This window comes from Geotrypetes seraphini, chromosome 2 (assembly GCF_902459505.1).
Source record: "Geotrypetes seraphini chromosome 2, aGeoSer1.1, whole genome shotgun sequence".
In the NCBI taxonomy this organism is placed as follows: Eukaryota; Metazoa; Chordata; class Amphibia; order Gymnophiona; family Dermophiidae; genus Geotrypetes; species Geotrypetes seraphini.
The window spans coordinates 116,284,820-116,298,185 of NC_047085.1; the positions used below are offsets into that span (position 1 = coordinate 116,284,820).

Genomic DNA, 13,366 nt, shown 5'->3' on the forward strand with positions numbered 1-13,366 from the left:
TGTAATACTTGTATTAGCCCCCTAACCATATGTTCTGAAACTCTCTCTAAAGAACAAGACAGTTGTGTTTTCCCTTTAATGCATTTAGTTTGATTTCTTACGTCTTTGTCTTTTTAAAAGCTGGCTACAAATGAGCATAATGGGTGAGAGTTTGGTCATGCTGCTTGTTTGTTTTAATATTCTCTCCCTCCCCCCCCATGCAAAGAGCCAACTAGTATTTGGAAGACAAATTAGGAGTTATTAGCCAAGAAAAAATATAAGAATAGCCATATTGAGTCAGACCAATGGTCCATCTAGCCCAGCATCCTGTTTCCAATCCAGGTCCCAAGTACCTGGCAGAAACCCAAATAGCAGCATTCCATATTACCAATCCCAGGGAAAACAGTGGCTTCCCCATGTCTGTCTCACTAGCAGACTATGGACGGCAAGCAGTGGCTTCCCTCATGCCTGTCTCACTAGCAGACTATGGACGGCAAGCAGTGGCTTCCCTCATGCCTGTCTCACTAGCACACCATATGGACTTTTCCTCCAGAAACTTGCCCAAACCTTTTTTTTTTTTTTAATAAACCCAGCTACACTAACTGCTGTTATCAAATCCTCTGGCAACAAGTTCTAGAGCTTAACTATTCTTCGAGTGAAAACATATTTCCATGTAATGTCATTGAGTGTCCCCTAGTCTAGTACTTTTTGAAAGAGGTAAAAATTTATTCACTTTACCTGTTCTACACCTCTCAGGGTTTTGTAGACCTCAGTCATATCCCCTCCACCACCTCGGCTCTCTATTACTACTACTATTTATTATTTCTGTAGTGCTGAAAGGCATACTCAGCACTACATTCTAACACACAATAGACAGTCCCTGCTCAGAAGAGCTTACAATCTAATTTAGACAGGACATTTCATTATAGTGGGTATAGGTATCTAACAGTAGTGAGTGGGAGTTAAGAGTTGAAAGCAGTTTCAAAAAAGTGGGACTTTAGCTTGGATTTGAACACTGCTAGGGATGGAGCACAACTTATTGATTCAGGAAGCCTGTTCCAGGCATACAGCACCGCAAGAAAGAAGGGACGAAGTTTGGAGTTGGCAGTGGAAGAGAAGGGTACACATAACGGCAACAGATCAAGTACGCAGCCTAGGAGTAACCTTAGATGGACACCTATCCACCCACATATCCCAAGTAGTCTCTACCTCCGCCAACTGAAAAGGATCAAACACCTGACCTAGCCCAACTCCTCTACGCATATGTCCTCTCCAGAATGGATTGCTGCAACTCCCTATTTAATGGAATAACCAAAAAAGATCTCAAGCGCCTCCAACGGGTCCAAAATGCAGCTATCCGCCTCCTACATAGCCTCAACTACCATGATCCCATTTCCCTAGCACTCCGCGCTGAACACTGTTTCCCAATTAGCCGACGCTGTGCATTCAAAGCCCTGGCAATAGCACACAAAATAATTTATGTCACCACCCCCTCCTACATAAAATCCAAGCTACCCATCTACATCCCCACCCGCACCCTCCGCTCAGAAACGGAGATACGCCTATGCATTCCCCCCGGAAGGTCCCTCCTCTCAGAAACTGCCCGCAAACAGCCACTTCATTCCCCAACTCTGGAACCAACTCCCCCCTCAACTCAGACTACAGAACTCACTAATGACATTCCGGAAAATGGTAAAGACCATCCTCTTCAACTAAAGGTCACCCTCAGTCTACACCTAACCCCTTAAACCCCCATCTCTACCCTTTCTCCATTCTAATCTTCTGCCTAAATTTCTGTAAAGTCCACTCTCAGCCTATACTCAAATAACTTGTATCTAAACTAAACTACTTATATTTAAACTACTGTTCTTAATTTGCTGTATAGTCCCTATATTTACACTGCTGCACAGTCTCGTATGTCCAAGTATTTAAATCTACTGTATAATCTTGTATGTCCAATTCCCTCCATTGTAAATGTTTACTTGTAAACCGTTCTGAGCTACTGGGAGGACGGGATAAAAATCTAAATAAATAAGCTGAAGAGCCCTAAGCTCTATAGCAGGGGTGCCCACTTATTTTTGGGCTTGCGAGCTACTTTTAAAATGATCAAGTCAAAATGATCTACCAACACTAAAATTTAAAAAAACACAAAGGCGCACTGTATGCAGAGAAAATGTTAATTATCATTTGTTCCGCGGGTTTTCAAAGAGATCAAGGCAGATGACTTTATGCAATGTCACCTCTGTAACAACTATACAAAAATAGGCAAATATACTCAGAGGGTAGTGGACAAATGGAACGCACTGCCGGAGGCTGTGATAGGACAGAGTACACTACAGGGTTTTAAAGAAGGATTAGATAAATTCCTGAAAGATAGGGGGATTGAGGGATACAGATAGAGGTAGAGATGGGATATAGAGAGAGTATAGATAGAGACCAAAGGGATTTAAGGGTTCAGACAATGATCACCGTACAGGTCATGGGCCTGATGGGCCACAGCGGGTGCGGACTGCTGGGCGCGATGGACCTCTGGTCTGACTCAGCAGAGGCAACTTCTTATGTTCTTATGTACCCCCTCCCGTTTTACTAAATCGCGATAGTGGGTTTTAGCGCAGGGAGCTGCGCTGAATGTCCTGCACTGCTCTCAATACTCATAGGCTCCCTACGCTAAAAACCGCTATTGCGGTTTAGTAAAAGGGGGCCATAGTGCAAAATATAGACAGCAGATATAAATTCTCAAAACGGACACATTTTGATCACTAAATTGAAAATAAAATCATTTTTCCTGCTTTTGGTGATTTCATGAGTCTCTGGTTGCACTTTCTTCTTCTGACTATTTTCAATATTTCTTCCCTTTCAGCCTGCTGTATGCTTCCAGAGCTCATTCCCTCTGCCAACTTTTTCTTCCTCTCTCCCTGCCCCCTCCCCTTTCTGTCTTCCTGTACCCCCTTTCTTTCTTTTTCCCTTCTTTCTGTCTCCCTGCCTGCTCCCAAGCCGCTGCCATCAGGGAACAAGCCTCCAAACCACCACTGCCATCGGGGAACAGGCCTCCAAACTACTGCTGCCCCAAGCTCTCCCTGCTTCCTCACACAGAAGAGTTGGGCTGACCAGATTTCCTCTCCCTGATGTCATTTCTGAAGTCGGAGAGGAAGTTCCGGGCCAGCCAGGCAGCAATTGGCTGGCCCGGAACTTCCTCTCTGATGTCAGAATTGACATCGGGGAGAGGAAATCTGGTTGGCCCGACGCTTCTGTGTGAGGAAGCAAGTAGAACGCGAAGGCAACGCGATCGACTTGCGTTGCCTTCGTGATCTATCGAAAACACAACTGTCTTGTTATTTTGGGCACCCCTGCTCTATAGCCTTTCCTTGTATGATAGGAGTTCCATCCCCTTTATCATTTTGGTCACTCTTCTTTGAACCTTTTTTAATTCTGCTATTTCTTTTTTGAGATACCATAACTAGAATTGAATTTTGATGTCATACCATAAAGTGCAAGGTTAGGGTTACCATATGGCTCCAGAAAAAGGAGGATGGATTGAGACATCCAGGTCTTACTCCACTGAAACAATGGAAGCGAGGAGAACAGACAGAGACATCTGGGCTTTACTTGAACTGAAAGTAAAACCCAGATGGCTCAATCTCTCCTCTTTCTGCAGCCATATGGTATGTTATGTGTATGGTTGCATTCATATGCTGACAGGAACTTTAATAGTGCTGGTGGTATGGTTGCAAAAATTTGAGGCTTGAGTCACCCCCTCTCCAGGACATGGTGATTATCAGTGCTGAAACAAGGAATCCTTACACTATACTTGTTTACATTAGTTGGTGTTACTAGTGAGAAGAAATTTTACCCTTCCCAGGTACATACTGAGACCTGTAGTGTGTGTGTTTCTGGAGAACATATTTGCAGAAGGCCAGTGGAAATAGCTCAAAAGAGGGCCCTAGAATGTTGCATGACTCGTACTATAAGCTAAACCAGTGATTCCCAACCCTGTCCTGGAGGAACACCAGGCCAATCGGGTTTTCAGGCTAGCCCTAATGAATATGCATGAGAGAGATTTGCATATGATGGAAGTGATAGGCATGCAAATTTGCTTCATGCATATTCATTAGGGCTAGCCTGAAAACCCAATTGGCCTGGTGTTCCTCCAGGACAGGGTTGGGAACCACTGAGCTAAACAATTAGAAGAAAAGCAGAAAACATCCCAGGAGTATAGAAGTGTGAAATGGCCATCCATCTGTAAGTATCAAAGCCCATAAGATTATCTTAAATGTATATTATATTGCTAAAGCATGGTTGAAATAGTGTGATGGTTGAAAGCTGAAAATTTCGTTACATCAGGGATCTCAAAGTCCCTCCTTGAGGGCCGCAATCTAGTCAGATTTTCAGGATTTCCCCAATGAATATGCATGAGATCTATGTGCATGCACTGCTTTCAATGCATATTCATTGGGGAAATCCTGAAAACCCGACTGGATTGTGGCCCTCACGGAGGGACTTTGAGATCCCTTTAGTTAGACAAACAATAGCAACAAAATCTGTTTTTAAACCAGGGAAGGGGATTGTTAACAGATGAGGTTCACTATGTGGCTCAAAAATAGTGGTCAGGCTATGATACCCTTTTCTACTGCCTATGCAAATAACTCACTACTGGTGAAATCTCTTCATGAAAAGGTGGCAAATAAATCCCAATAAATAAAAATAAGGGATAATAAACTGAACCTGCTCTCAGGCGATTGTCACAGAATTTTCAAGAAGAAAAAAGAAGTCTCAGTGCTTTACAAGATTAAAAAAAAAAAAAGCTATAGGGGGAAATTGGTGCAGTGGTTAAAGCTACAGCCTCAGCACGCTGAGGTTGTGATTTCAAACTCACTATGCTCCTTGTAACCTTGGGCAAGTCACTTAATCCCCCATTGCCTCAGGTACATTAGATAGATTGTGAGCCCACAGGGAGAGATAAGGAAAATGCTTGCGTACCTGAATAAATTCATGTAAACTGTTCTGAGCTCCCCTAGGAAAACAGTATAGAAAATGGAATAAATAAATGATTATCACACAACATATGAAACATAGAAGCAGGAAAGAAACCCAAATGATGAAGTTACAGCTGGTATATTAGGCAGGTCTAAATGTATGGACTGGGCAAACAGTCTATCTTTATTCTGTTCTCACTGCCTGTGTGCATGTAAACAGAGAGAAAAAGAAACCATAATTTCTTTGTTTTATTAAACTTTATTTCCCAATTTTTTTTTCATGAGACTTTTTTTGGTCGATGCAGCTGAACCCTCCTTTCCAGGCACAGGAGTTGGGTACCTTCCTGCCCCGCTCTTTGCTCAGCTATTTATCTATACACCAGGTCTTCCATAGTTACAGCATCAGAGACAGCACTAAACACTGCCTCTCTGGCTGATGGGACATGTTTTTGTCACATCTTGCCATGCTGATGCAACTTCCTGTGGGCAGAACATGGCAGAGAAAAGGTCCTGCCGGCCAGAGAGGCAGCCTTTAATGCTGTCTCTTGATGCTGTAGCTATGGAGGACCTTGTGGGTGGAGGAGTAGTGGGGGAGAGGAATGGGGTTTCAGACCTGTAGAGGGGGGGGGAACCTCAGTCCTCCCACCCAGGTCCACTAAGTCCCAGCTATTCTACTGCTTATGGGGCCAGGCAACTAGACCTGTTCTGTTTCCCTTTCCTATTGGATATATGGCGTTTCTTTCTGATTTATTTAATATTTTAAAGGGTCATAAGATTTGATATACCACCTTTGAGAGGTTACAGTCAAAGCCATTTACACATATTATATGCTGGTTCTTTTCTGTCTCTAGTGGGCTCACAGTCTAAGTCTTCTAGTTGGGGATTTCAATGGAAGTTTAAGTGACTTGCCCAGGGTCACAAGGAGCTGTAGGCCCCTAGGTTCACAGCACACTGTATTAGCCATTAGGCTAATCCTTTGTTTAAAAAAAATAAATGTAACCATAACTTTATTAATTGGTAACAGTTGCTAGAACATATATAACTTATGGTATAATGAAATCAAGAATATAACTATTGCAGTGTCTTCAGGTTTTCATGAGCTGTTATAAATTCTCAGACTGCTAATTGTATTCATGGATAATATACGTCTGTCTGAAGAGGCAGACAGGCAAAGAGTGAGTGGTAGGGCTTTCAGTATCTTGGCTTGCAAATTATGGAGAATCTGAGTCTAAGGAGAAAATTCCTCCTGTTAATCTAGTGCAGTGTTTTTCAACCCTTTTACACCTATGGACCAGGAAACTCCTAAGACTGAAATAAAAACCACTACCCTCTGCATCCTTGTCCCTTTGTATCCTTGTGATCAGTATTGCCCTTCTATGTCCCCCATCCCTTCTCCATCCAGCATTCCCCCTCTGTGTCTATTCCTATTCTCCATGCACAGCATCTCTTCTCTGGGCATCATCTTTCTATTCTTTTCTGCCCAGAGCCCAGGCCCCCCACCCTATGGCTTGTAAGCCTTCGTTGCTCTTCCCTGTTGTTAGCATCTCTCCCTCCCTGAGTCCACTGTCCCCCGTCCACCAATTCACTCTCTCTGCCCCCTTCTCCACTGCCCTCCCCACAACCAGCAGCATCGCTCTTTCTCCCTCCAGGTCCAGCAGCAACTCTCCATTTCCAGTCCAGTGTGGCAACTCCCCTGACCAGCAGAAGCAGTGTCCTCTTCCCCCCAACCAGCTCTAGCTCTCCTTCCCCCTTTCACCCTACCAGCAACAGCATCTTCCCTTACCTGGACTAGCAGCAGCTCAGTGTTTTAACTTGCCTGCAGCAGTGTCTAAAGCGTCAGCACAACAATTCATTTAGGCAGCCTTGGGTCCTTTGATGGGTCGTGCCCGCCTCTGAAGAAAAAGGAAGTTGCATCATCAGAGGCGGTCCGTGACTCAGCAAAAGCCCCAAGGCTGCCTAAATGAATCACTGCACTGATGCTGACACTGCTGCAGGCAAGTTAGAATACTGAGAGCTGCTGGGAAGGGAGGGGAGGAAAGCAAAATGTCGGCTCTGCACAGGAACGAGGAGACATGCGGGTACCCAGCTCATCGGGCCCCCCTGATCTCCATGGACTGGCAGGAAATTTTTGCAGACCAATATTGGTCAGCGGACCGGCAGTTGAAGAACACTGATCTAGTGGATGGATCTTAGGCAGGAGCCAATCAAGAATAAAAATAACTTTTTAATGCTAGGGAAATACATCTAGTTTATATGGTTACAGCCAGCAGATGGTAGCATAACATTACCACGAAGAACAATTTACTCAGACCAATGATTTTGCAGCAGGCTGTTCCCTAATTTACCAACATTCTGTTTCCTACGTATTTGTCAGGACTGACTTAGTCCCGGCTATTGGCTATTCTTGCTCCTTTCATATACCTTAAATACAACTAATATCACATGTAAATCTTTCCTTCATTTGTATCATAGAAACAGAAGTTAAAAGATAAAGGCTATAATGTCTGTCTAGTCTGTCCATTTCCAAATAGCAGCAGAAGTAAACCCAGCCTCCTATGTGGACTGGGGTCTTAATCAGTGTCGCTCAGATACACTACTACCTTGCGAATGTCAACTATGCATCTACATAAGAAACTGTAAATAACCAAAAAGTAACAGCAAATTGAATATTTTGAGATATATAATTCAAGTAGAGAGAAAATTATATGCCACTTTTCTACATAATTGCCCTCCTTTTTAACACATTTCTCATACCATTGCAGAAATTTCTTTAGTCCATTGGGAAAAAAATATTTACAGTTGTGCCATTAGCCAGGAATGCACAGCTTCTTTCACCCCTTCATTACTTCCAAATCTTCGTCTTCTCAAAGAGTCCATGAAGGGAGCAAGATCAGGGTTTAATGGAGGATGCAGCGAAGGGAGTTGAGGAAAAGATGAATTCTGGTAATTTTCCTGTTGTTGCATGTTAATTTTTTTTTTTTTTTAAACCCCAAAACAAACTTTTGTACAGGTGGTGTGTCATGGGCAGTGAGAGACCATTCCTGCACTATCTGGCCACAGCTATCTGACTAGCATACACCCAGTGTTTCTCAACTCGGTCCTGGAGTACCCCCTTGCCAGTAAGGTTTTCAGGATGTCCACAATGAATATGCATGAACTTGATTTGCATACACTGCCTCCATTATATGCAAATTTCTAAAGGAGGGGCCTTAGGCCAATCAGGCCCTAGGATCTTGTGAGTTGAGCACGGGAGGGGCGGGCCCGCCTCATTTGGACAGAGGCGGGCCTGCTGGCCGGACGATAGGAAGACCCGTCTGGCCAACTTGGCGGTAAACTTGAGGGAGTTCTGGGGTGGGGGTTTCGTTGGGGGAGGGTCCGGCAGGAGGGGTTGGGCACCCTCCTGCCGGCGATCTTCAGGGAGGCCGTTGAGGGATCCAGGGAGTGCGGTTAGGGCATATTGTTTGGGGGTGTTGTTGGGGGAGGTCAGCAGGGGTTGGGTACCCTGCTGCCGGTGATCTTTGGGTGGGTGGGTTCTTTCGGCAGGAGGGGTTGGGCACCCTCCTGCCGTGAACGTCGGGGGGGGGTTGGGGAGACTGGCAGCCATAGCTGCGGCCGCTATACTAATCACAGCAGGGAGATCCCTTGCCAGGATAAAGTATAGCGGCCGCGTCTACTTACCATGTAGGCCAGCATTTTGCTAGCCTACATTGTAAGCATCTCCCGCTCTGCTAGGGAGACGCGCAGGGCCGCCTAGGTTCACCTAAGGCTATCGCCTAGCCTTAGGCGAGCTTAGACAGGCTTATGGGCCTCCCTAGGCTCCCAGAGGCGCCTTCAATATAGGCGGCCTGCCTGGGGAGAATTTTTTTTAGAAAATGTGCCTCCAGATTGGCTGATTAGACAACTGTAGGACGCCTACAGCTGCCTACAATCAGGACGCACTTTGCAGAATCAGTGCCTAAGTGCTCCCATGTTAAACTCAGCAGCTAGTATGTGCTATATTAGCATATGACCTGCATAAAAATATTTTTTCAATAAAAGCTAAAACATGCTGCTTTGAATTTGGGTTTAATGTGTGAGAACATCCTGCATTACAATACGCTAAAACCCAGATTCTAGAATGTTTTAGTAAAAAGATCCCTTAAATTGTAAGCCCTTTGGAGATAGGGTTAATACCAATAATGAATGAATATAGCTCATATTGCGCTACTTCTGAAAAAGTTAAAATTCAAATAAAAAAAAAATAACCCCCCTTTACAAAACCGTAGTGCAGTTCTAGTGCCAGCCGCGGCAGTAACAGCTCCGATGCTCATATGAACATTGGAGCTGTTACCGCTGCGGCCAGCGCTAAAAAACATGCTACGGTTTTGTAAATAATAATAATAATAACTTTATTTTTGTATTCCGCCATACCCAGGGAGTTCTAGGCGGTTCACATCAATTAATCAGATTTACAAGCAACGAAGTTGTTAAGTTAAGCATGAAAGGAATGTACAAGTCCTTGGAGTTAACAGGTTGGGAATGAACAATAAGAAAGAGTAAAAGGAGAGGTCAGATCATTGGTGGAAGGGGTGAGAGAAGTGGAAGAAAAGGATTAGGGGTTCTGTCCGTGGAATAAATGAGTTTTGAGTAGTTTTCTGAAGTCGAGGTAGGTGGGGGCCTCGAGCACAATTTGGGCTAGCCATGGGTTCTGTTTGGCTGCCTGGAAGGCGAAGGTTTTGTCGAGGAACCTTTTGAAGGTGGCATAGTTTTAGGGAGGGGTAGGCAAATAGATGGATTCTGCGGGAGTTCTTATTGTTGCAATTCAGGTTGAAGTGAGGGTTGAGGTAGCTCGGGGATAAACCAAATACAGAAAGGGGTGATGTGTTCCCATTTGTTCAAGCCAAATATAAGGCAGACGGCGGTGTTCTGGATCAGTTTCAGTCTCCTGATGGTTTTCTTCGTGGAGCCCAAGTAAATAATATTGCAGTAGTCTAGGATGCTTAGAATGGAGGATTGTACTAACAGGCAAAATGAGGTGTCGTCAAAGTGTTTTTTTATAGTGCGGAGTTTCCAGAGCACAGAGATGCTTTTCCTGACTGTAATATCAGTATGTTTTTCTAGGGATAAATGTTTGTTTAGGGTGACTCCCAATACTTTTAAGGTTTATTCGAGGGGGAAAACCGTTCCTTTCACTTGAATTGTGGTGTCTTTGATTTTGTCGTTGGGGGTAGCTAGGAGGGGTAAACTAGTCCTGATACTGAGTTTAGCAATTGCATTAATGTGAGTTCCATTTGAAGGAAGTAAATGTCGTAGGCACTATTCAAGTAGCATAGCATTAAACTTCAAAATTAATTTAAAAAAAATATATATATATATTATTTTCCGAAGCAGATTGGCAACAGTTTGATTTTGATCCATCTCCATTTAATTTAACCAAGCAAGTTGCGAAGTTGGCATCGATCAGTCAACCACAAGGTGTCGCCCTGCCGCAGAATGCCCGGCTTTTGCCAGACATGTAGGCTTGTCTTTCTTCTCAGTCAAGGTCCTCGGCGCTCTTCTGTGATGTCATGCCGCAAACCGAACCTATAAGTAAGCCCGACCACAGCACGCTCGCTCTTTTCTCTAAATTGAAGGTTTAGGAGCGTTGTCTGCTCTTCTCCTGGCTCACCGCTGTTCGCTCGCGCCGGACTTTCCAATCCCCGTTGACGAATAAGTCGGTCAGGAAGCTGCTTTTCGGCCATGGTGAGAACGCCGGCTCCTTAGGGAGTCTGCGGTAGGGAAAAGGGTGGTTGAGAGCTGAGGAGTGCGCGGGGGCGCTATTGGGGGGGGGGGAGGGCGGTGTATAGGAGCTGCGCTCGCGCGCTTTGGCGCGTCAACCAAATTTGAAGCGTCTCGTGTTTGCTGGTGCTGTCGCGAGTGTTGCTGGCTTGCAGCCTTCGCGCGTAAAGCTCCTTGCCTTTTCCTGCCTGCGTTTACTGGTGAAGTGCCGCGTAACAATTGAAACTTGGGACCCGGGTTGCCCACTGACGGGAACAGGATACCGGGTTTGATGGACCTTCGGTCTGCCCCAGTATGGCAATTCATCTGTTCCCTTGCGGAGAAGAGGACGCTATATTGCAGGCCGGGATGTGTGACCGGGTCCGCCACGGGAGGTTGACAGTTCCCGTGTTGGGCTCCCCTCTCGCGCGTCCAGACTGTGGGAGCTTCCAGGGTCTTTGCAGTGATATAGGGAACTTTCGGGGGCAATGTCTCTAAGCAACAGTAAGTTAGTTTTGCGCTTACCATGACAGTAGTAAGTTTAATTCTTCTGCCAGGGTATGTGGAGTATGATCTTGGTTTCCCTAAGTTATTGTCATCGCCTGCCATAGTATTTGAACCTTGTCAAAGAGCGCCTCCTTTGGAGTTCCGTCATCTGAAACACGTATTGGTAATTTATCCAGGCGTGGCATCCAAAACGATGGGAAATATATGTACTGTATTTTTCTTGCCATATTTTATTGATTTCAGACTGCATTTCTAGGCTTGCCAACCTCAATGCTTTTTGTTAAGGCACTGTTCATGGCTGAAGGTTAAACCGGGTAAATAAAAAATGATTCAAAAAAGTAAATTTTTAAATTTGATAAAAAATAAATAAAATGCATTCCTGAGTAAAATCTATCTAAAAATAGTTTTTTTATTTAAGATACATAATGTAGTCCAAAATCTATTCATCATGAATAAGGATTAGTTTTTAATTATATAGTATAAGGTTGTATATTCATGCAACGTTTACATTTTTTGGTAAAGTCTTGATGGGAATTGTCTTTCTTGCAGAAATAATTGATACCTCAGTAAATGCACATACAACAGACTGCTTACAGGAAGTAACAGCAAAAGCTATAATGTGAACAAAAAATCAAATGTCTAGTATAGTTTAGTCCAAGGCAGTGCTGCAAATGTATCCAAGACGATAAATTTAGAAGAACATGAAGAGAATGCCAAGCTAATAACATATGGTTGCAGAACTCATTTTCTGCACCTCCTAGCCAGTGTTCCAGAAATAAAGACTAATGTCATTAAAATTGCTAATTACTTCTGTAACAATTTGCAGCAGCAGGTCTGAAAAGAATGGATGGAACCAAGCTAACCTTCCACAAGAGCAGCCTGTAGTGGACTGTTTGAGCAATATATCAAGAACTGACTGGCCTATTCTGATCATAAGAATGAGCCTGTAGACAACCATGATTTAAATAATTTCTGACTAGGGATTTAAATCAAATCCACCCTGATTTTAAAGCTGTCTATTTTTGTATGTACTCCATGCAGATGACACACTATAAAGATTTCCATTGAGCATCCCCCCACCCACTCCCGTCTTACTCTCGACAAGCAAGGAGCCTGTTCTGCTCAAGTTCAATTTATATTATTTTCAGGTTTTTAAAATCTGCAACAAAGTCGTTAAGTTGGAGGCTTTCAGTGGTTGGAGGCTTTCAGTGCTGCAGAGGATCCTGGTCATCCCGGGACATCTGCTGTGAGAAGATACAGACTCTCAGGGCTGAGGTCTGTGGCCTACAGGCATATGCATCGCATGATTACTGTGAGGCTAGTCTGCATCAGTAGTTCTCAGAGCTCAGGGTCAGTACTAGTGCTGCCCGATTTCCAATTCGAATCGATTCACCGATTCACTTTGCATGAATTGAATCGAATAAATTTGTTTAAAAAAGCAAACCGAACTCACCGATTCATCATCCCACTTGCTGTAGAGACCCGTTCGGCCTTTCCCTCTGCTGCCAGAGTTCTTCCATATTATGTAATTTCTGGTTTTGTGAAACTGGAAGTTAAATCAGAAGAAAGGACTTAGGCAAAGGGAGCGCCGAGCGGATCAGCGGCAGCAAGGTGATTGGTTGGCTGACTCCTTCCCATCTGTCCTGCTGCTCTGTTCCCGTGCTGGCTCCCGTTCGTCCTGCCGCTCTAGTCCTGCACCGCTGGTGGAAGTGGTCTTGGTCTCGCGAGAGGAGCGCTGAGAAGAGCAGCGGGAGGGAAGTGTGGGCCGCTTGGAGTAAGTGACAGGCTTGGTTCGGTTCGCCAATCCTCCAACAGTGACGCAGGCTTCTCTGTCCCTCATGCTGCCTTGTGCATGAATGGGGCGGGGCCAGGAAAGGGCGGCCTCAGGTCCTGGCTCCCTGCGTTGAGTGTCTGAAGCTCAGGTGGAGCCACACTTGGAGGTGACGAAGTCTCCGGGAGCAGCTGAACCTCACTTCTTCATTCATTAGCAGGGACTGGGGCGCCCTCAGCCAAACTTTGCATTGGGGAGTTGGTGAACTGGAGAGGGAGAGATGAACTTGGTGGAAGGGGGGGAGATGAACCTGGTGGAGATTATGGAGAGGGGAGATGTACTTGGAAGAGATCATGGAGGGGGGAATGGAAGAAATAATGGATCTAAAAACAGGAGAGGG

General features: G+C 44.7%; 1 protein-coding gene and 1 long non-coding RNA gene across 2 annotated transcripts in view; one reads left to right on the top strand and one right to left on the bottom strand.

Annotated features, from left to right (window-relative positions):
- Positions 1-6,844, bottom strand: part of LOC117353655 — a 34,755-nt gene extending 27,911 nt beyond the window's left edge. Inside the window, exons 1-2 of the long non-coding RNA XR_004537996.1 lie at positions 6,736-6,844; positions 4,957-4,990 (exon numbers count right to left, since the gene is read on the bottom strand). This is a non-coding gene — a long non-coding RNA (uncharacterized LOC117353655). The remainder of the gene's footprint in view (positions 1-4,956; positions 4,991-6,735) is intronic.
- A 3,677-nt stretch (positions 6,845-10,521) lies between these two features.
- The window catches only part of RPS20 (ribosomal protein S20), a 28,513-nt gene continuing 25,668 nt past the window's right edge, over positions 10,522-13,366 (top strand). Inside the window, exon 1 of the mRNA XM_033934169.1 lies at positions 10,522-10,673. Coding sequence (XP_033790060.1) covers positions 10,671-10,673 — 3 coding nt within the window. The 5' untranslated portion in view covers positions 10,522-10,670. The remainder of the gene's footprint in view (positions 10,674-13,366) is intronic.